This window comes from Diorhabda sublineata, chromosome 2 (assembly GCF_026230105.1).
Source record: "Diorhabda sublineata isolate icDioSubl1.1 chromosome 2, icDioSubl1.1, whole genome shotgun sequence".
NCBI classification, from domain to species: domain Eukaryota; kingdom Metazoa; phylum Arthropoda; class Insecta; order Coleoptera; family Chrysomelidae; genus Diorhabda; species Diorhabda sublineata.
This window is the reverse complement of record NC_079475.1, coordinates 17,553,347-17,577,815: the sequence shown is the minus strand read 5'-3', so window position 1 is coordinate 17,577,815 and position 24,469 is coordinate 17,553,347. Positions and strand designations below refer to the sequence as shown.

The window sequence follows — 24,469 nt, the reverse complement described above, 5'->3', positions numbered from 1 at the left end:
TGTCAAAGACAAAAAACCGAAAGCTAGAATCTATTATCATACACAATTTTTTTCTGTGGCGGGAAAAACGATGATTCAATCTTGAAAAACTATATTATTACAATATTTGAGTTAGAAAATTATCAATGTGAAATTTGAATTTCGAAATTAGTAGACTATATTGTACTTACAGCGACAATTAGACATGCGATGCTAAGGAAAGGAAGTAATCAAATAGATGTAAATTTAATTTTGTTAATTGTGAACTTAGTGGTTGTTTAAAATCTATTTTCAATACTATAAAGTAAAAAATATTTGTTTCCGAAGTTTCTTTGACTCCACCGGAATTAGTGGAAGTAGCCAAAGTACCGTCACAAAAATTATTGCCAGCTAAACCGCGGAAAATTTACAAAACCGCGTATTCTAGATTTGTGGAATGGAAGATGAAAAAACATGTAGTTCTTTATCGAAGACGTTATTGGCTTATTTTTCTAAATTAGCACAATAACAAAGCTATCAAAAGTATGACCGAATTATTCAATGATTAAAACTGTTACCAATAATATTGTAGACATTTTAAAATATTTCAAGCTAATTACATTTCGGAAACAAAATGGGGAATGTTACAAGCCTAAGAAAGCTGCGATTTTTACAATTACCCAAATTAGTGAATTTTGAAATAATACTCTCGATGAAGTTTATTTCATGGTAAAGTTTGTTGTATTTGGGTTGCAGGAGCTTGTCGAATTTGTGAAATCAGACAGATGATATTAAATGATATTGAAGACTCGGAAACGTTATTAATTGTCAATCTTAAGAAAACAAATAATAATGTAAACAGGAGATTTGTAGTTACTGAAAAATCTTTTAAATTTTACATAGCCCTTCGGTCAGCAGGTGCAAAGGATCGCTGCATGTTTTATGCATATCACAATGGAAAATCTATCAATCAGGTTGCGGTTAAAAACCAGTTTCATAAGGTTTCCGAAATATTGGCTAATTTTCTTCAACTTGAAAATGCTAACTCATACACAGGTCATGCCGGTTGAAGTCAACAGTCGCTGAAGGGTATGTCAATGAATTGGTAGCACACAGGGCAGAAATAGCTAATAAAGTGTTTAGAACATGTGGTAGTGCTGAAATAACACCGGATTTGCGACCAACTCAACGGGAGTTGTGATGGCAGAGAGAAATATAAATTCAATATAAGAAAATTCGACTGTTGTTCCTAATATTTTGAGGAATGTGTCATTCATACAATGCACATATAATAATTGTACTTTTGATATAAAATTACTCATTTTTTCCCGCGGAAAATTTCATAAAAAGTGACATTTTGTTACCTGACAACAGAAATAAAATGCCAAACTTTTTCCCCTCACAGAAAAAAAAATAAATCCCAGCTCCATTCCCATCCTTGATATAAACTTATTTCCGAGATATCCGATAACTTTTGGACTCTTTTTACTTAACAGGAATAAAGTCAATTTGAAAATGTTAAAGTCACGTGCACAAAACACCTGTAGCTAACGCAAGCGCACATCGGTTAATAAACAATGTACGAGTACCCCCCTTGTTGTATTTCTTTTGTTTCTTATAATTACGTAAATTTTATTTTTTTAACTGAACTGTGTACACGTGTCCTACAGAAAGTCACATTTGCATTTGAATTTTGTAGTTTAGTATTTTCAATTTTGTGAAAAATAACGGCAAAAAGACCTATTGTGTGAATAATTTATTCGTTTCTTCTCTTAATTACACTAAATCGCTTATTAGCACCACTCTATTTAGAGGATAATCGGGACTTTATTGTATAAGAAGTACAATATATGCAATTTCGGAATAAAAGCATAGAGATATAGCACTTAAATCCCAGAGTCAGCTATTAAATAATATAAATTTTCACAAATATTTTAATTAGTCGTTCGTTTTATTCGGATTATATATAACAAGTTCCTTTGTATTAAATTTTTAATAAAAAGTTCCTTCTAATCTTTATAAAACAATTTTTTTGAAGTTTGAACAGTAATAAATATTTCAGGCGCACTCCAAGTAAGATTCTTGTACAAAAACTACCCATGGAAACCTGCCATGGACAAACTGGAAACATTATTTGTACAAATTCCATAGCTTCAAAATACCCAATTTCCATGGTTGTTCGAAATGCTTAGATACTGAAACTTTCATACAAGGGAACACCAAAGTTATCTTACTTGGAATAGTCTATCCAATCAAAATAACCAATTAATCGATAAACCTACTATGAACCAAACCAAGAAATTAGTCGAAATTGAGTGAATAAGTGCTGTTAGTTTAGTCTGACTAAGTTAGTTTTATTGACTGATGATACCAGTTAAAAAAAGGACATGTTGCATAAAGGGAAAACGATTACAAGACATGATGATTTTATTGATGATAATATTGTTACATAGAGGCAGCATTAAAAAAATAAAAATTTAATTAGTATGAATATTACCAACGGATTCAGAAATTCCAACTTAGTAGGACTTTAAAAACATAATTTTTTTCTCATAAAAATACTTTTGTTAACTCAACGTTTTTGTTACAAAAAAACATTATATAAGTCCTCGTGTGTTTTGCATTTGTAACAACTTTTTTCTTTTCTATCGAAATTTTCACTTTTTCTATATATTTATATTTGAATTTAGATCTCTTTAATCAAAATCTTTCAACTGAAATAACCAGAACGTTTTAATTATTATTTGGATGAAATATGAATTATTTTAAACTCGTAGAAGTAGATAAATTGTATACCCACATTTATATTGCAGATGTTGTAAGAGACGATATATCTTTTAGTTTCATATATAAATTTGAGGGATTTAGGTACAGATAACGTAAATAAAATTTATTCAATATTCGCAGTTTGCTGAGAGTCATTGTCTATTACATGAAAAAATTAATTAGCATTTTTGTATATTTTCATAGCTAGGAATTATGTATTGAAAATAGTGCTTTAAAAATCTGGGAATGAACAAGTTAAAGACACTTTTAAATTGACCAAATATAAGTAAAATGTACACCAGAGTAATTACGATAGGAAAATTATATTATTGTAAAATTATAGTAGTAAAATTATATGATTGTAAAAAGTTGAAACTTTCAACATTTTCACATAAACAAAAATTTAATCAGAGTAATCCAAATTTTACGACCACACTATATAACAAAGTACCAACCAACTATGCAAATTTCATAAAAATATTAATATTATAACTATAACTGTCTTAAAAATGTTCTGATTTCATAAATACTACTGATCAGTTGAAGTGGATTCAGATATAATTATTTTAGGTAACTCGTCTTTTTCTACTTCTGTGGATAATTGAGGTTTATTCGAATTATCCATATTATCAGAAAAATCCACATTTGCACTAATCAACTTTTTCCTTATTTCTTGGAAAGCTTTTTTCAACGTTTGATTGGGAGGAATACCACCATGTAAATGGAGTGGTTTGTGCAATAATTTTTTCTTTGTTTCTAAAACACGTTTGTCCGGAGTGCTCAGACCATGTACCTAAAAATTATGAATTACTTTTACAGTCGACACTGCTTAGGTGGTGTTATTTATATCAAATATATTGAAATATTATATTCACTGCAGAAAAATAGATATATAGATAACACTGTATAGTAATACTCAACAGGAACCTCCCCCCCCCCAAAAAAAACAAACAACAGACTGATTTGGTGTTTTAACGGTCGCAGAATCCAATTATCGATTTCCCAGAAATTGGAAATAAATGAATTGGTTATCTTTCTATTTGTTTTTTTTTTGAACAGGATAAATGAATAACAAGAAACAGTTCCTTTTGATGATATGAGAATATTCCATAGAAAAATACATTTTTTTCGAGATATCGGTCAATTAAAACAGCGTAACCTAAAAAGTAAACCTAACCTAATCGAAGCTGAAGTAAACGTAACGTAATTTTCTGACAATATTCATAAAATAATATTAGAGTACACCAACGCTAAAATCACTGAATTAAGTGTAAATTATGGTAATACCGCCACCTATAAAATCAAACTAAAAGCATTTTTTGATCTCCTGTTGTTATGAGGAGTATACGAAGATGCTGTGAGGATATTTGTAGCAGATGGAACGTGAAAAATATTTCTCTTTTTATTATTAGCAATTCGTCTCGATTAACAAAAGTGTAAGGAACAGCGTATACATGATGGAGATAAGATGGCTGCAGTATCTCCAACATGTTTATGAATAATTATTAAGCAAATTACACTTGCAGTGAATATGCAAGTAGATGAGATGCTAGTATGTTTTTGAGGCAGAATATCAAGAGTAAACCTCGTAAATATGATTATGTGCCTCGTATACGTAGGAAAGACTCACAACAACAAAACCCTACCAAATTATCTGTACCTATCCTTAGCGTCCTAAGACTGGCACAACCTATACTGAACACAGACTTATGTCGAAAAATCCGGGTGAAATACCCCACCAGTTTTTGCCAAATAGGAACAGAACGGAAAGATCATCAGAATTTGGATTTACTAGAAGCCTAACGCTAGTTTCATTCATATCTAAAAAAAATAGAAAAGTAATTTTAGTCACTTCCATGCATCATAGCAGGACTATTGCTGAGAGCTGCAAACCAGAGATAATCGAACTATATAATTCAACTAAATCAGGAGTGGACTCACTTGATCAGAAATGCACTACTTATTCTTGTTTGTGTAGAACTCGTAGATGGCCTCTTGCGGTGTACTATGCAATGCTTGACATTTCAACAGTTAATGCCTGAAGTGCTGTGTTGATAATAAATTCTCACGAAGAAATTTTACAATATCGTTAGGAAAGAATCTTCTAAATGACTAGAAAGATTTTTCTAGGTAACAAACAATTTCTAAAGTACTTGGCGAAAATGCTAATGAGAGGAGAAACCAAAGAAATACAGAAATACCATCACTCATGAAGTTGTCCCCATACACACCACTCATTCTCCGGTGGATTTCTGCAGCACTACGGCCTTCAGCCTGTAGAAAACGAATCACACGTGGCGGGAGCATCAATAATGGCGGATACGTTTACGTGGCTGTAGCACAACGTCGACTGACGCCTGAATGTCAACAAATGATCGGAGGTTTAAAAAAAAATGGCTCTCGTAATTTTTTTGTTACAGGATGCAGTAACTAAATAATACTGTTACAGTATCAAATTGGAATGCATCTTGGATTCTCTGTTATTTTGTTGTCAGATCAGATCATTAATATTAATACATTTTTTCAAGTCAAAATTGCTATAGTGGTTAGTGTTCAAGTTTATTTTATATTTTCTTGTAATCTGCTACTTTTATTACTGTTCAAACAAAGATAAATAAAAATAATACGACAATTTTCTGATCTTTTGTTTAAAATTAGTGTTTTAAAATGGGTGTTAAAACACACTAGGATACCAATTACGTGACTGTATATAAATATATGATCATAACTAAACAACAAAATGAAGCAGAGAAATAATGGGCAATAACGTGGAAGTAGAAGAATTAACGTACCTCGTAACTATAATAAGCGTGGAGATACGAACAGCCAGATCTTAAACTTGATCTGCGTATAAGGATGGCAGGATGTTATGTCTTTCCTGTGCTTTTATATGTCATGGGGGTAAGGACGCTCATAAAAAATCTACTCAAACGTCGATTTATCGTCGTATTTTAAAGATGGGTCGATAGAGTTGCAAATAAGCACTGAGGTTCTTGAATGCATAAACAAAGCTTTAGAAATAATTAACACTATAAAGAGTCGCAAATTAAAATATTTTAATCATGGTTCGGGAAATGAACAACTGAATTATTCCGCGTAGCAGTAAATACAGCGATATTAGTCAAAATGATAGCCGATCGATAACAGTCGCGGCACACGAAGAACATCTTCTGCTTGATGGAGACAATTATTTTGACAGCGAGTGTATATTATATTACTTACCTTCACTTTATGTTTGAACAAAGCTGTCAGACTATTGAACATCAAAGAGCAAGAATCGCATTGAGCTTCAACATCCAATCTTCTCATCATACTGCTATTATCTAATCCTGGATTAAATTTCGTTTCTACATTACTGGTTTCTAATAACAAGGAGCTAGATTTCATTTTTTCAGTCCTCGTCCTTGACAAAGTCTTTGAACTCTTTCTTTGATCAAAATTAATGTTTTTACTCAAATTTAAGGTATTGTTTGGTTTGAGATTAATATTCTTTTTTGTTACTGTATTAAAATTTTTGCTTGACCCAGCATCTTTACTAATATTGGAACTTGGTTCAACATTCTTCTGAATAACATTAATGGTTTTTCTACAACTGGTAGTGGGAATTGAACTTTTCTTATTTAAAGTACCACTAATTAGTGGCTTTACCGGATTGATGCTTCTACCTCTTGTTACTGTTCTGCATGGTGAATTTACAAATGACCTCTTAATTTTAAACGAAAGTCTTCTATCTTTTGGCGAGGAAGTTTTAACACATTTTATCCTTACATGCAGATCCAACAGTAACTTTGAAGGAAACGAAGTGTTACAACGGATACAATTGAATTTTTTATGACTTTTTTCATGAACTGTTAATATATTTTGCGAAGAACATACTTTTGAACATTCCTTACATTTGTAGGTGGCTGTAGAAGGTACAGATGTGAATTTTTTTGGTGATATAGTAACATTTGACGTTGATTTGATTAAATTTTCTTTGATATGAGATTTTTTGTGAATATTAAAAATCGCTATGTCTCTAAATGTTTTTGGACAAGTTGTACATTTATAAGTAGGTCTGGACTTGTTACTACTATTACAAATATGTCTTTTAAGCAAAATAGAATTTTTAAATGTCTGTTTGCAGTCTTCACATTTGTGTTTATACTCGAAGGCGGGGATTTTTTTACTGTTACGTAAACTATTCTCTAAATTGTGATGCTGTATATGAGTACTAAGGCTATTCTGGTTGGGAAAAGTCTTTGAACAATGCGGGCAATTTATTTCTCTCTTATCTATATCACTTTCCACTTCACTAGATTCTTCAGTACGACTCTTTTTCTGGGGGGAGTCTTCATTTGAACTTCCACTTTTAGATGTCTTTCCTCGGGATCTTTTCAGACTTCCTTCAGAACTTTCAGAATCTTTTTTAGATCTACCCTGATTCGGCGTCTGAGATTTTTCTTTAACAGTCGTTTCTCCATCAGAATGTATTTCAATAACACTTGTATCAGAATCAGAGCTTCCTGCGTTTGTAAGTATAATTTTTTTGTGTTTCTTTTTCTTTTTCATACTATTTTTTGGATCATATTCCTCGTCCGAATCACTCAGCTCTACAATACTAGTAACCTGCAAAAATTCATTTTAAATCAGTTTTACTATTCAGCAAATTGTGAAATTTTTATTATTCAATTCTTTAACGTATTAATAATCGATGAATACCTGAAGACATTTGGATTAATATGCAATTTTTTGTCTAGAGTAATCGAATGGACGTGAAAAAATGTACCAGAAACCTGGTGAATGTTTCTTTTGAAATTATTTTTCTCCTAAAGTTATGGAACCGGATTGGTGATGGTGTGAGGTGACAATTAATTGTAAACTCGGATGGATTTGGTTATAACAGACAGGAGATCTAAGACAGTCCATAGATAAATAAGAGACAATTTAGACCGTTTATGTCGTTTACAGGAGATAATTTCATGCTTAAGCACGATCCTGTACGAAAGCATGTATTTAGCACATGTAGAAATCCCAGTACTTAATTGGCCTCCTCTAAACATAGACTTGACATTTTTAGGATAGAAGAAAACTATGATCTCGTTTAGTAATTACTGCAAAATTACAACAGGTTTAATTGAAGAATCGAATCTAACTCCAAACTTAATTCGACAGTTTATATAGATGATTTGTTTATGTTATTCCCGAACGTAGAGAAAATAATTCAGGTATAAGTAAATTATGAATACGAATAAAGTTTATTTCTTTCCATTTGTCAGTGGAGCCTCCATAAGTCGAAAACCTCCCAAACTCGAAGAAATATTTCTTCCCCTTCTCCTTCAAGCACCAAAACTTCCTTTGGTCGAAATTTTAATTCCTTATAAGTCGAAGTAATTAGTGAGTCCCTAAAAGCTGCTTCTGTACATATTTTTCCTCCATAACCGAATATAAAATTATTACCATACATTTGGATTATCAATTCTATGATATGGTATTGAAATTTAAAGCTGACGTCAGGTTTTCTGTTGGCGATTTTAAAATTTAGACTTAGTTGGGTTTTACAGTACACAATTCAGATCAATTTTGACCTCCACGTGAAGAAATTGATTCAAAATTGTTTTTTATATTATTTTCTAAGTAAAAAATTTTATTGATTTTAAAAATATTTTTCATATGGGTTGCAATACAAGGTCTGGCTATTAAATAATGTGAGTGGTTACGAAAAAAATTGTTCTACATTTGAATGCTCCTCTTCAATATACTCCCCTCCTCTCGCCACACACCTTTCCATAAGTTTTTTCCTCTGATCGAAGCAGTGCTGGAAGTCTTCTTTGGTGAAGGCATTTAGGAGCTCTGCCGTTTTTTACTTTCTCGCTTCCATTGATTCAAATCGGGCCTCTTTCAAAGCAGATTTTATCTTGAGAAACAAAAAAAGTCACACGGTACCAAATCTGGTGAGTATGGCGGGTGTTCGAGCACTGGAGTGCGCTTATTAGCCAAATACTGCTTCACAGCACGTTATGAGCAGGTGCGTTATCCTGGTGCAAAATCTACGAGTTGTTCTTCCACAACTTGGGTCGTTTTTTACGAACTCATTCGTGTTGCCAAAACTGAGAAATAGTAAGTCCGGTTGACAGTCTCACCCTCTGGAACTCATTCAGTGACCACGATACCGTTAATGTCGAAAAAAACGATCAACATTGCCTTGTATTTTGATTTGCTCTCTCAGCACTCACTAAAGCGCTTACTCCACTCATAAACACGCGCACGTGATAGAGAATTGTTCCCATAGGCCTCTTGCAATAGTTTATGGCACTCAGTAGGAGTTTTTTTCAATTTAACGAGAACTTTGAGATTGACACGTTGCTCCTGTTTTTCGTCAAACATGGTTTTTGGCACGAGGAAAAGGCGCGTTTGTTTTAAACCGTTACTACACAAATACTATAATAGTGACGGAAGCGGGACGTGCATAGACAAGATATTTAGATACCCAACGCACTACTCGTTTTCTACCCCACCCGTCTAGGGCGCCCTCTAGTCACAGTCTCATTATTTAATAGCCAGACCTCGTATTTAAAAGCAACACTTCTTAAAAATACTGACGAAATATTCTAAATTCAATATAAATAAACTTTTTAATAATTATTAACTACAAAAGAATCGTTGAGATTTAACTTTTCATATAATTAGGGGATGATTTGGAGGAGTTCCATGAATCTGATTGATTATAAAGGTGTTTGAGAATGTCAACAGATTTACGAATAATACATTTAAACTTAATTTTTTTTGCAGTAAGGGATAGTTTACACCCACCAAAATAAAAAAAAAACCGGTTCGGCAGTAGAGCTTGAATTCAAATTTTTATGAAAATCGAGATTATAAGCGTATTTAAAAAAAGCTTTCAATATTACTACCCTCAGAGGGTAGAGATTTTTGGAAGGGTTGCATGAGTCCGATTAATCATAAACTTGTTTGAGAAAATCGACACATCTAGGAATAATTCATTTAAACTATATTTTACTCAAATACATGCTAAAATCGAAGATTTTTAAATTTTTTGTAGTTTTCACCCCTAAAAAATAAAAGCACCCTTCGACGTTGATTAACAAAATTCCAAAGTTTTAACGTTTTTTACTGCTGGTTTCTGTCCTACATTGAAATATGAAGCAAATAGTAAAGCATGAATGACTTCAGAAATCTTCGGAAAATGGTCACATGGACATTAATAAGAAAATGACTAAAGAAAGAAGATCCTCAAAGACCATCAATGAAATCAATAAAAGTGCAGTTTTTATCTCCTAACACCACATCAAAATTGTAACTGATGGATAAGGACATCATCAAAAATTTGAAGTCATTATACCGGAAAGAAGTTGTTAGGAATATGTTGCTAAATATGAAAAAAAAAAGATTCCCGTACAACCAATGCGATTGACTGAAAAAGTTTGATGAAACGGAACTGCTACTACAAAAAAAACTGTTTTAGTATCTTCGTCATTAATCGAAGAAAAAGTTGGAAGATATTTCTCTTTAACGTCCTGAAGCATGGGATACAGTAGGGCCTGGGGTATGTTTCAAGGACTTTATTACATGTGACGATGACATAAAAATTAATTTAGCTGAATATCACACACAGATCTAGAAACATTTTTTAATAATAATTTGAAGGAAAGTTTACCTCCAATTTATCCAAATTTTTCAATCGATCTGTAAGATTTTCTACAAATCCTTTGGAAGACACCATTACTTCTTGCACTATAATTTCTTCATTTGTTCTTGTATCTACAGGTTTGATTTCTTGTTTTCTAGGTAATCTACCCTGTCTTACTGGCGCGTGAGGAATAGTTGTTTTATTTATGAAATTATTAAACATTTTGGCTTGTATTACTTCCTTACTTCGAGCATATCTCTTTTCCATTAATTTTTCCCTTTGCATTGTTTTTATACGTTCATTGTTGATTTTATGCAAATCTATGTTATTCTTCAATACACTACGAGGATTTGTTGCTTTCAAAGTTATGGAATTGAGATTTTCCTTTTGATCAGTACTAGGTAACATATAATAGAGGATTGTTTTTTTACTACTATTAGCCACCTTGTTAATATTGGTGGGCTGTTTAAGAATATTTGAAGGTGATTTAACTTTTGGAGATAAAGTTCGTAAAGATATTTCAGGTTCAGAATATAATACTTCAGTTTCCTGGTAAATGCTCGATGATGTATCCTCACTTATTTCTCCTTCAGCTAGAAAAATTAAGTGCATTATTTCCATAAAATTTATCAAATATATTTACCTGTTACCGGAAGACCTTCAAACTCAAAATCTTCATTTTCAGAATCGTTTGTTCCAGGACTTTTTTCTACTATAAGTACATTTGCACTATTTTTATTATTTTCTTCTTTTTCTTCTTGGTGTAATTCTATATTATAGTTGAATTGATCTAAATTATTTTCTTCAACTAAAAAGTGAGTGGCTGCGTGGTGTTCCAAATGAGCCTCTGTGCTATCTTCATAATACTCTTCAACATTTGGTTCCACATGTTGATAAGATATTATGGTTTCTTCACCTTGATTTTCAGTTCCAACTGTACTATAAGAATCAGCTATAAAAAAAGTGTTGTTTTTTTAACTTTTTTATTCTTAGACCTTTTTATATTTCATATAAATATTTCTGTTTTTAAGTAAACAATTGAAAATTTGGAAAAATTTTCAAATAAATTTTTTTTCTGAATTAGTTGTAGTCAATATGGAAAAAAATTAATAGATATTAAAATTTCTTATTATTATATAATATTTCCCTCTCAGATTCATTGTCACTTGACTTATTTGAGAGTTGGGGAAAATTTTTACAATTATCAGGGTCACAAGTTTTACAAGCTGAGGAACATATTCCTAACCCAACCAAATTCTATACTACCATTCGGGCTCATTACACCTGTACAATACTTACATTCTATTCTCTGAACCCCCTTGTATATGTTATGGTAGACCCGAATTTTATAATAGAGTGATGATAGAGATCGAGCCTCACAACGAGAAAAACAGCTATTTTCTTGTTGTTTTCGAAAAATTATTTGTACTGAAAAATTTCTCGAGCGATTGATTTTACAATTATATATTCTTAAAGTTTATCATTTTCTCAACATTAAAAAAAATAATTTAAATTTATCAAGTTTAAGCAGAGTTATAGATACACTAATCAAAATACTGGTCCTGTTTTTAAAAGAATTCAATAATTTAGCCGAATAAAAAAATAAACACATCCATCGAATAGTTTAGGTTTCTAGCTGCACAATGCATGGTTTCAATATTCCATTCCCTACTTAAACGTGCGTGATCTTTACATAATAATGCAACTGTACTATAGCTTTTACAAAAAAAAGTATAGGGGATTTTTTATCGAGAAAAACCCTACAGCATAGTATTTTTTATTTTCTCGATTTTTTTTTATTTTGAGAAATTCAATATTTTTGATTATAACTTGTACCCCAGCGAGTGAATCGCAACATTATAATTAGGAAACCAAGGGTTCATGTAAAATCCTTAACTATTTTCACAACAAAGACCTATTAAAAGACATTATACATTTAAATAAAGCTATAAAAGAGCTAAAGTGTTAACATTTCTTGGCTTCAAATCTATAGTAAGTAGTTCTTCCATCTTTTCAATAAAGAGAAGCTTTTCGCACCCGAACAATTTTACGCTGATGTACTCAGAACAATACAAAGTAAAAAGTGACATTAACTCAAAGGTTATAAAGGGTACAATTATGTTTACATTATATTTTGATTGACAATATAAAAATGCAATGAAACTTCATAAAACCTTTTGGGGTAACTTTAGCATTTCTACCCACCCTTTATTATTGGGTTAAAACCCTCACTATTTACCAATAATTTACAAACCTTCTGATGCATAATCTTCCTTCACAATTAGTTCTTCACTATTTTCTGATTGTGTTTCCTGATTTTCACTGACAAACACTTCATTTTGTTTATGTAATACTTCATGTTTTACAATTTCGACTCCTGGAATTGAAATTGATGATTAGTATTGAAAATATATTTTGCTAAGATGGTGGTTGGTTGAATGGATGAAGCTTTCCCTAAATAAAATATTTTTTCGTAATTATTCTTTGATAAGATTGTTAACAACACATCAAAAGGTCATAGCGTTATAAAATAACTAATAGCAACGAAAGTAGGAGACCAGATATTTTTTAACAAGGTATGATATCAAAAACTAAAAAATATGGGAACTATTGATATCAATCTAGTAGCAGCAAAACGTATTTGACAATTGAAACAAACCACTAATACCACCAATTGACAAGAAAGACCTAGAAAATTAGATAAAAACTATCTAATGCTGAATATTACAACAAAAATATGAATTAAGGTTCAACAACAGAACAGGTGTGAACATTAAATTGTCTACGATTTTCTTATCATAAACATTACAATAATTATTGTATTGTAAATAAAATGATAGATACATCTCTATCATCTATAATGATTTGTTATTAAAGCATTGAGCTCCCATACTATCAAGTCAAAGCTGACATTATAGAGAAAAAACTCGATGTAGTATCGAAAAATAATTGTTGTAATAGTAGTCTAGTTTATTGGGAGCATAGAAATCAAATATAATGAACAGGCAATTACCTAAAAAGGAGCAAAAATGTATTATTTTATTATTATGTTGATTATTAACCTAAAATATTTCTGAGGTGCAGAAAAAGAAGGAATCTGAAACAGGAGCACCCTAGTGGTGGCTTCTGGAAATTAGGAACACCAAAAAGTTCCTTCAAAACTTTCATATTACTGTATCCAAAGAGTATTCGGATTGAATGCTGGCAATCCTACTCACTTTTTTGCAGTATACATCAAAACAAATAAATAGTCGTACAAACATTCATATTACATTTGTACTGCAAAAAACACCATTTATGTGATTAAATCAGAAGTTCCCAAACATTTTTCCTTGTTAACCACTAAATAGAGAAAGATGGCATGACACTATCAAAGGAATTATACGAGGTCACTGTAGAGAATTATTAGCACTTCTGGAAATTTTGATTTGCTATTGAGCTATAATCCACATCTGAAAAGTCCCTTGTAAAATGATAACATTTAAACATATTTTCCCTCAAATTCAGAATGAAATGATAGAATTGGCATTAAAAAGTGTTCTTGATGATATTATTTGTGAAATCCAAGCTACTCCTTTTTTTTAAATAATTTTAAATACAACATCTCAATGTCGTTTGATGAAATAATAAAAATGAGTGAATAATTTCTAGGCATTCATTTTGCTGTAAGCTACTCTTATAATGTAATTAATTTAATTACGTTATTGAATAAAGGTTTTAATGTTAAACGTCATGTTTTTTGATATTATCATACCTAACTTGCTTCTTTATGTTGTAAGGGATGGATTCGTTTGTGGAAAAATATAAAGTTTGTTTTCATAAAAGTAATAGTTTGCAAGAAGGCACTGGGAACATGTGCTACGCCACTGGCAATACAATAGAACTTTTTATTATATTTCTACATATTCTTCAATTATTTTAAATGAAAAAGGATTATAGATAACAGCATAATGATTGTGAAATGAGTTTCATTGAAATTATTCAACTACCTATGAAAAGTTTACTTCAGGAAATAATGTTAAAATATGCAAATACTACAGGGAACAACAAATTTTTTTAGGCAGCAGATAATATTATATATGTATATATGATTATTGTTAATGAAACATTAAAAATTACCTGGTTTTATATCTATTATTTCTTCATTAGAATTACTTTCATAATCTTCATTCAGTTCTTCATCATCCTCATATGACATTTCATCACACATGTTTTCATTTTTAATGTATATAATAGAATTATCAGTTGTAGGTATATCCCCTTCTTCATCATTATATATGTTACCATCTACACTATCTTGATTTTCAAGAATATCATTTGTCTCTTCAGACATTATTAACTGATGATGAGAGTCTTCATTTGTTTGTTCAAAAGCTTCTTGCAAAAGAACTGGATGTTCAAAGGTGTCCCCTGATACTTGGTCCTCTGTAAATTCATGTGTTGTATCTTCTTCATTGGCTAACAGTTGAATGGTCTCTGGCATTGCTTCTAATTGTCCATTTTCTGTTTTTCTGAAAAATATGCATATAATTAGGTTTACACACATCTATATATTAATTTATCATAATATCTCTGGAGCCAAAAGGCATAAAGACTTAAAATTTGATAGGAACATTCCTTTCATTGAGAAGAGATCAGTTAAGAAGGGATTTCATGAAATTTCACCCAGTTACAAATAATATCTCTATCTGAATTAACTTTTGACACAAAAAGTGGAAGAAAACGATTTTCTAGCACAGTCTGAACTAAACAACTGAGTAAAGCTGAAAATCTAAATTATTGCCCTAGACTTCTATGTATATGTTGGGCTTTAAGTTCAATAGTAAAATAATTGCTTTGAATGATAAAATTGTCAATCTTGGTCCTTGTTCTCCTTGCCAAAGATGTCGTGCTCTGAAATGGAAAAATGAGACTCCAAAGAATGTGCTGTAGTAGTGGTGAAGTCTAGCTTTCTAAGCTTGAGCCCTATCCTGAGCCTTTACACAACATAATGACTCTACTGTCAGAACATTTTTTGACAAATCCCCATAAGAATAATGGATGTTCCCAAATGACATCTTTTGGAGTCAAAGAGGTAAGAGAAGGAAATTTTATGCCAATTTTTATAGTTCAAGGAATATGACAAAATAGTTTGATATTGGAACCTAACCAGAAGCCTTTTCTTCAAATCAATAAGACAGCTGCTTCAGAATTTTACAACTTTAGGGTTATGGAGCATGAGAGTGAAATGCGCTATTTATTGCAATCTTCCAATCTTTTAAATCAAATTTTAGTTGACATTTACCCAAAAATTGAGGTTGAAAGAACTTAATTATATTTGCAACAATTATCAACAATCGCAAAAATGGTTGTGTTGCCTTTTACTAGAGGCCCCAGTTATATGCATTAGTGAACTCAGGATGCAATGATGTATGACATTATGGATGGCCAGATTTATTCATAACATTCACCTGCAATCCTAAGTAGTTAAAGATAATGCATCTTTTCAGTGAAGGTCAACAGTTTCATAACGAACATTACATCGTAGCAAGGGTTATCAATGTAAAAGTGAACCATATGATACAACTTCTTACAGTAGGTTGTATCTTTGGTAAAACAAGCTATGTAAAATAATAGGAATGCATCATATGACACAGAACCTCAGTGGTGATGTGGAAAGCTATATTATTATTTTAAATCATGTGTTAATTTCATAGAATTCATTCATGATAAATGATTAGGCAGCTAAATAACAATATTTAATTTTTCTGTCACTTGGCATGTATGTTATGCCATGGGAAGGAGGCAGCTCAAGACTAGTAACATATAATTCAACGAACCCATTTTCATTTGAGACAGCTTACCTGAATTGAAATTGATATCTGTGTGTGTTCCCTTCTTCATCATGTGATATTTGTATGCCATACACTTCTTGTGATTCTCCAACATTAAAAATGACTACTTGCTCAGTTTCAGCTGAATCTAAATTGTCATTCTCAATATTTGAAGCAACATCATGATTAACAATCAATTTCTCATTATCCAATGTTAAATTGTTGATATCTTCTAAAGTGTCATCAGTAGAATGCAGAACTGATAAGTACTGTGTTTCATCATCATCTCTTGTAGTGGCATATGTTTCATTCAGGCTAACTGAAACAATTTATAAGACATTAGAGGTTCTTAATTTGATTTTTTATGGAAAGCAGACACATTGATTCAACATTAATATTATCAACCAATTAGTTTAAGAATACCACACCTTTTTAAGTAATCACGATATTATTATAAATATTGATTGTGAATTGCACAAAAGCTTAAAATTAATAGCATGAATGCATTGAAACAATATTAATTATAAGTATATTAATAAATTTTGAAATTGGTGTTACATAAAAAATATATGTACTTAATTAATATTTAAGAAATACCAATGTAGTATTTCTTAGAAGGAATTTCCTTAACTATCCTACCAGATATATTTATAATGATAAATTATACTACTTATTATCACTTATGATAAAACCGTGGAATTAATAAATTATTACTATTGTAAAATTGTGAGTGAAGAGATTGATAAAGGAAAGAATGGTGGTTTATTGCCTTCAGAAGACACAAAACTGCTTGATAAAACAAATACCTTCAGTATTTGAAAACTCTAATTGATTTTCATTAACCAATTCATTTGTCCAAGTTACTGTACCATCTTCACAAGTCATATTTTGATTTTTAGAAAAAGGAAGACAGTTTGCCATTTTTTTGGGTTATCTCATTAGTATAAAGTCTTTTTCATGTGACCGGTCTGCCCAATTATATCAACTCCAGATAATACTATAATTTCTTCAAATTTTAAATGGTTTTCTCAATTAAAATACGCGTTAATTGCTAAAATGAATAAAGCAACATAAAATATCTTTGAAAATAAACTCAATTTAATACTATGCATAAAATACGTTTTATTTAACAGTTGCTAATGTCAATCGTGACAATGACGTTTAAGTAGTATTCGTTGATGAAGGTCTTATTTTTTATTTCATTTCAGTATGTGATAGACTAGGAATAACCTACATCTATCGTGATTCGATCGAATACAATGTTAAGTAAGTGTTCATGATGGCGATAAATGAAGGTGTGATTGGTAGATTTAAAAAATTTACTAGCTTTAACCAATACTTAGTTTTTGTGTTCCATGTATTGATTCTATAATAAAAAAAATTGTTTTCTAATGATTGTCAATCATACACAAATTTCAAATTGTCATCCAGTAGCTTCGAGCACAGTGTTCCGTGTTTTCTTATTACTGATTTATTTACATTTTTTAAATTGTATGTGTTTGAGTAATGCATTCAATTAACATTCTTTAGCAGGTATGACGAAGAAACGTGTTTCAGAAAGGAATATATTAAATTAATAATCACATTGAAAATATTGTTGTTAACGTGGAAACATAAAATTGTATTTGGGTATACTTTATTTTAATATTTTAGTAGTTTACAAAATTAATTGAAAAGCGGCTTATTAATAGGGTCAACAGATTAATGTGCTTGTTTCTAAATCATTTTGCAATTATTAACATTAGGATTATGTAGAAAATATATTATCAACTTTAACATTTATACTGTACTTATTTAAAAATATTTATTTATCTTGTTAATCAGATATCATATTACATCACCATCCCAATGGGAATGTATGACCTGAATAATTCTATTCACTTTCTTTTGAGCTACTTTGACAAATATTCACAGTCTACTAATAATTAAATTTAGGCAAACATGCTTGTTTGAAAATGTATAGAATGATTGGCGTCACTATTAGATCACATATTTAATTCTCCAATTTTTTCAGATTACTATTTATATATATGAATTCTCAAATTTACATATGTTTATCTTATGGAATGATGAATATTATTTAACTTATATCAGTGTGATTGACCTTATTTTGGCCAATCTCTGAAATAATTGTATTTTGTAAATGAAAATTCTATTTTTTATATTTAAAGATTTTTATCTTTTTCATTAAATTTATTCGACTCAATAAATTACATTGCTCTCAGATTTGACCTTTTTTCAGACAACATAACAGAAGATAAATGTTATTTAATACCTTCAAAATAGTGATGAACAAACGTTGAAAATGCCAGATACTGTGGAAGAAGATCTTTGTAAAGTTTTAAAAGGACTGCCATTAGAGGGCGAAGAAGCAGAATTATGTGATTTTACTTTAGAAGAACAGAATGAGGCTTTGGAATCCCAGGGTATTCAGCCTAGTGTTGATCCTAAATATAAACCTGTCATTTTTGAAACAGTGATGTATATAGTTGCGTGTGTTATTTTAAATGAATACAATGAAGTTTTGATGATTCAGGAAGCTAAGAAGTCTTGTGCTGGAAAATGGTAAGTATTTCTATAAAATCAAATCAAAGAGAAATTCATTTAGAAGAGAAACAACAGATAAAACATTAATCAATTGCTTCTTGTCTAGAGATCATTTAATTTTGTACCTGAAGACTTTCTATCTCTGCATTATATTGCTTAAAATTTTTATAAAAGAACTTTAGTTTTTGTGTAAATTTTTTTATAAGTATATATGTTACAGTCAATATGATTAAATAGTTATAAAAAATAATAAAATTGTCTAGACATTATAATAAATTAATCACTTTATCCAGATATTATTCATATTAGCGAGCCAAAAAATAATCAGTTACTAACAAATGATCAGTGTTTTTCTTTAATTATGAAAGTAAAAAATATCAAAGAACAATTTTACTAAGAAAATGCTTGAAGATTAATAGTAGCTGGCAAGATACAATGCATTCAAAATTGGAACATCAGAAAAACTGGCAGTACCAGTGAAAATCGAATGTGATTCCAATATGTCCTATGTTCATTTAGATGAAACATTAAAAATAATCCATGACTGTTACAGTAGTATTGGACACCGCGATAGAGTCAAAATGATGAAAGAGTTAAAATTAAGATATAAAAATGTAACTACTGATCTCTTCACAGTGAATTTGAATTTACCAATCTTGTCAAAAGAAAAAAGTTTGCCAAAAAAAGGCTTGTAAAACCCAGTATCAGGAACCAGTTTACTTCAAGGTGACAAGCAGATCTGATAGACAAGCTGATGGTGACTAAAAATTCATCATAAAATTTGTGCAGCTGATGTCTTCAAAAAGCATGTGAGCAAATCATTTACTAGACATTTTTAGTACATTCAGAAAGGCTAGTATTTTGCAAAGTAATAATGGGAGGGTCAAAGTCAAAGTGGTCATAGAAATCTGTATGATGTAGCCAGAATTAAAAATCATACATGGCAAGTCCTGACACTCCAAATCACAAGAGTCTGTTCATAGGCCAAAGGGCCAACCAAGATGTAGAAAAGATGCTTTGTACTTGGCTAGAATCTAATAAGATGAAGAAATGGTTTGAATTATTACATTTTATTCAATTTATGAACAAAAGAACGTATCATGCAGGGATGAATTGTAGCCATTACAAAGCAATGTAAAGTTAAATTGGATTAAATAGTCTTCATAAACATGCGCTAGTTGAACTGTCTACAGAAGAAGTGCTAGAATCTATATTAAGTGAAGACGAAAACTAGAGGAGGGGGAATCCGACCCCAATATTACAAACCTTGTGATTAATAAAGCGAAAAAATATATACTACAATTTTAAATATTGATTCGCTAAATAAAATACCAAATTAGCTGACAGGAAAAACTGATAACTAAGGAATGTTGCAGATCCGTCAAATATAAAGCAAAGTGACAAAGAAATGGTAATTGCTATTGATAAAAAGAATAGATATTGGAGACATCGGAAAATTAATTGACAATATCTGAAAAAGCATACAGACAAAATGATAACTCTATCTTCGCTAAAATATCTCGCTGTTAATATAGGTGATAATGTAGTGGACAAAATTCCTGATCTAGACCGTTCTAAAATTGATGATAGAAACATGAAAATGTAAAAAGTCAAGCCTCATGTGTAAGTTAAAATGTCACCAGAGCCTTACTTGTAAGAATAAACGATAACTCATTGTTTTTAAATATTATTGTCATTAATTCTAGTCAGTTGATTTTAAATATTCAACTATATTAATTTTTAAAGGGTGATACCAAGTACTTGTAGAGAAAATCTGGTAGAAAAGCCGGTGTTGAGCCGCCGCTTAGGTTTAGAGTTTATATTCAGTCTCTGAAGACGATAACTTGGTTAACGAAACGCGCGTCAGACAGTGTAATCGTGAGTGTTGTTGTAGTAGTAATGTGAATAGTGTTTTCAATATGAATATCGCCAACGGTTCCAGAAATCCAACTAAGTTGAAATAATGGTTAGTAATAAAAGAACAAATCATTATTTTGATCGATACACATTTCTGAAATGAAATGTTCTAGAATAAAAAATTGTAAAACGGGGTAAAAGAAAATGTTATTTTATAACCAAAGTAATACCTAGCGATTTGATTTTGCGTTAAAAAAAGTGCCGTAACGTGTCATTTTTTAACATAATTATGAAATTGTTTTATCAAAATAGTGGACTGTGAATGTTTTCTTTCTCATGTCAATTCATTTCTCAGATACACTGTCACACTTTTATATCTTGATATTAGTACAAGAAAATCCGTTTTGTGTCTAATTAAAAGGAGTGTAGAAAGTTTAAACTGCACACCAGAAGATGTTGTTGAATCGGCAAATGCAGCGACTATGAACCTCTCCATGAGAAATCAAGGAAACAGTATTTAAAGAAATATAATTCTTTTATGGAGTTGCGTACTAAAAAAGGCATAAACAGCTTTGCAGAAAGAGTGTTACTAGCTTACTACTAAATCCAAAATGTGTTCAACAGTTTTGTCGACTTATTCAAAATTGAAAGGCACCCTAATGATAAATAACGACATAGACATCAGTAAATACTCGAAACTCATTAAATATCTGAAAAATAAATCATTTGGCTATAGATCCAAAAGATCTAAAACATTTTCTCATGAAGAAATTAATAAGTTTCTATTGCAAGCTCCAGACGATCATTATCTCATGCATAAGGTATGACAGCAGAAAATTCTAATGTAAGCTTAGATATTATTTGTAACATCTTTCGGAATCGCAGGAGCTCTGCAGAGGGAGGAATTATATAATTATAAGTGTAACGATATTAATAATATTGGAAATGTTTTAATTATCACAGTACCTGATACAAAAACACATGCTCAACGTCGATTTACTGTTATTTGTAAAATTCTGACTTGGTAAACATTTATAAAAAATATAAAAACCAACAACCCATAAATGTAAAAACAGATCATTTCTTTTTGCGGTATAGAAATGGAAAATGCAAAACCCAAGATTTTGGTATCAATACCTTTTTAAAAATTCCCTCGCTTCTCGCACAATATTTGTGAATTTACCTAATATAAAAAACTACACTGGGCATACATTTCTACGCTATTCAACTAAAGAAGCACCGTGGGTGGAAATCCATCACAGTTGAGGAGGTTACGTAGACGACTCAATAAAAAACAAAATGGATTCCGCATTGAAAATTGTGTTCACGATCCTACCAACAATCCAATAAGCACTATCGATGTTATTTCTTTGAACTCGTTAAATGTTGCCAATTAATAATGCTCACAGTTGTACTTTTAATATTACTATTACAAAATAAATGTTGATAAAAGTTTTGTCGAATTTTTTTAAGTCTACGGACGTAGAAAAATTTTTGTATGAAACTCTTCAGTAAAGTAACTTTTTTTCACTCGTCAAACCGTTCTACTCGTGAAAAAAGTATTACTTTACTCACTACTTTACTTTACGTTAAGTAAAATTTAACGTACTCGAAAGTGTGTCTATACTATGTACTTTACACACGGTAGAAGAAAATGCCTTTTTTTACTGCCAAAATAAACATGAAATATTATTTTTTGAATGATTTATTTTTAATAGATTTCAAATTATTCATCACAAAACAATTTCATTTATTAGAAAAATAATTGATAAGGAGTTTGAACAATTACTTCAAACATAAATTCCCGAAGATGTTACATGCTGCTGCTGATCAGTAACTGATTAGAAATTTTTTGAAGAGTTGATTCCACAATTTTATCAGATATTTTAATTTGTTTAGAAGAATATGGACAATTCAACATTGTGCTAGAAATTTAAATTTTGTTGTTTAAATCATCTTCTTTATATGCTTTTCAAACCGTCCTACTCGTGAAAAAAGTATTACTTTACGCACTTGTTGCATAAATTATTGTATATTTTTATGAAATCTCTGTATTTTGTTAAATAATGAAAAGTGCATTGATTTTATATTAGTCTTTATTTCACCTCGATATAATTATTTTATGCTCAAATTCATTGTAATATTTTTAAAGATTAACATATTGACATTATGTGTTAGATTTGCATGGAAGTACATTCAACATTTTAATTTCCTTTTTTCTAAAGAATGTGGAACCGATTCGCGTATTTTTCTCAAGTTCTCGCGCTGTTCTCCGGTATAGATGGAGAACAGCGCGAGAACGTGAGAACCGTCGAGAAGGTTTATTGACTCCACACTCGCATGTTACTCAGTAACGAGGGAGACGCCGATTTGAATGATTCTTTTTAATCAAGATGTTTTCAGTTAAATCTGACGTTTTTTGTTGCATCATGTGGCATTTTATTTATTTCCAATTTCAAACTGTAGATGCCCACACTAATAAGAATTCATTTTGTCCCATTGCTAATTATATGTAATTCCAACAATTGATGGAATAATTTTGTTCATATTCAAGGTACTTACCAGCTGGTCATATGGAAAAAAGTGAAAACATCATAACGGCATGTAAAAGAGAGGTTTTAGAGGAGACGGGATTAGAAATAGAATGCACAACATTATTAGTTGTTGAAACTGCAAGAGGTAATTGGATGAGGTTTGTTTTAACAGGAAATGTTATAGGGGGCAGTCTAAAGACTCCTTCGGAAGCAGATAAAGAATCTTTGCAAGCTAAATGGGTAAAAAATTTGGAAGAAGTAGAGTTACGAGCCAATGATATTATTCACTTGATTGATAGGGCTAGGTGAGTAATTAAATTTTGCTAAAATATTCATATCTGTGAACATCTACAACTGAAAATCATAAAAAATTTGTATTGAAATTGGTAGCTAAGCATTTAATAAAAAGCCCAAAAACATTTGTGTCATTAAAAAAGATATTCAAATAATAGAAGGGGCCATTTTACGTCACGTGTTATTAAATAAATTATGGCGTTTCTTACAAAAACAACCATAGTCCTAAAATTCGGATTTCGCGGTTTAAATTGACACTTAAGGGGCTACCTGTTTGACCGAGAATGTCAGATTCTACAAAAAGAACCATAGTACGAATTTACAGCCGCCAAAAGATCAAATAGTTCTACAAAAACAGCCATAGTCGAACCGAATTCCTGCAAAAAGCACCATTGTCCTGGTCTGTTTGATTAGTAAGCATGGCGAGTGCTAACAATATTTGTGATGTAATGTGTAACGAAAGACACAGTTATAGAGGAAAATAAAGTACGTGGGAAACAAGTTCCGGCTAGAGTTACTGGCGCTGATTGTAGGTATGTCAAAAACTGAATATATTTCCAAGTATTCATGTTATTATTGATCTTATGTTTTTAGGTGTTAACGTTCAAAGTGCCTTCAAAATATTAATGAGAATAATCGACAGACGTTGATAACTCTGTTTAATAACATGGCGACAAAGGATGAACAAGATTCTTATTTATTTGGCTTAATACCCATAAGTGCTCCACTGCGTCGTAGATCGAAATGCGGAAGATGGAAATGACAGAATGAAATCCTTTAGTGACAGTGCAGTGTTTTCTTACAAGATAAGAGTGGAAGGCAAAGAATATCCAGGCGTTTTTAAGCATATTTGGTGTTACTAGAGGGAAAGGACGAAAACTAAAAAATAATCTTTTGCTTGAAGATAAATCACTACACGATAGAAGAGGAAGGCATAATAACAGGCACAAGAAAATACCGGGGCCTGCAGCAAATTTGATAAAAAACCATATCCAGTCATTTAAAGCTCAGCAATCATATTACTCAAGACAAAAAAATCAGATTATACCTTCCAGAAATACTTTCTGTCA

At 30.9% G+C, this 24,469-nt stretch overlaps 2 protein-coding genes across 4 annotated transcripts in view; one reads left to right on the top strand and one right to left on the bottom strand.

Annotated features, from left to right (window-relative positions):
- Positions 1-1,560: 1,560 nt before the first annotated feature.
- Positions 1,561-17,425, bottom strand: LOC130440788 (uncharacterized). The gene is made up of 8 exons (XM_056774117.1): positions 16,974-17,425; positions 16,198-16,486; positions 14,474-14,865; positions 12,609-12,731; positions 10,998-11,306; positions 10,382-10,947; positions 5,947-7,332; positions 1,561-3,517 (listed from the first exon to the last, which is right to left on the bottom strand). Exons 1-8 carry the CDS (start codon positions 17,086-17,088, stop codon positions 3,254-3,256), a joined length of 3,444 nt encoding a protein of 1,147 aa, XP_056630095.1. The 5' UTR covers positions 17,089-17,425; the 3' UTR covers positions 1,561-3,253.
- LOC130440791 (8-oxo-dGDP phosphatase NUDT18) overlaps positions 17,318-24,469 on the top strand; it is a 30,039-nt gene continuing 22,887 nt past the window's right edge. The window contains exons 1-3 of one of the 3 annotated variants that reach the window (XM_056774123.1): positions 17,318-17,433; positions 18,410-18,732; positions 23,126-23,410. In XM_056774123.1, the coding sequence (XP_056630101.1) occupies positions 18,473-18,732; positions 23,126-23,410 (545 nt within the window). In that variant the 5' untranslated portion in view covers positions 17,318-17,433; positions 18,410-18,472. The other 2 variants (XM_056774121.1, XM_056774120.1) reach the window with 2 other exon arrangements.

Bases quoted from the DNA above. Each gene is read 5' to 3' on its own strand.
- LOC130440788 (XM_056774117.1), bottom strand. From the start codon at position 17,088: ATGGCAAACTGTCTTCCTTTTTCTAAAAATCAAAATATGACTTGTGAA. The intron at 16,487-16,973 runs GTATTTGTTTTA...AAATTGTTTCAG, and splicing joins AGAGTTTTCAAATACTGAAG to TTAGCCTGAATGAAACATAT. The intron at 11,307-12,608 runs GTTTGTAAATTA...CTTTTTTTATAG, and splicing joins GGAAGATTATGCATCAGAAG to CTGATTCTTATAGTACAGTT.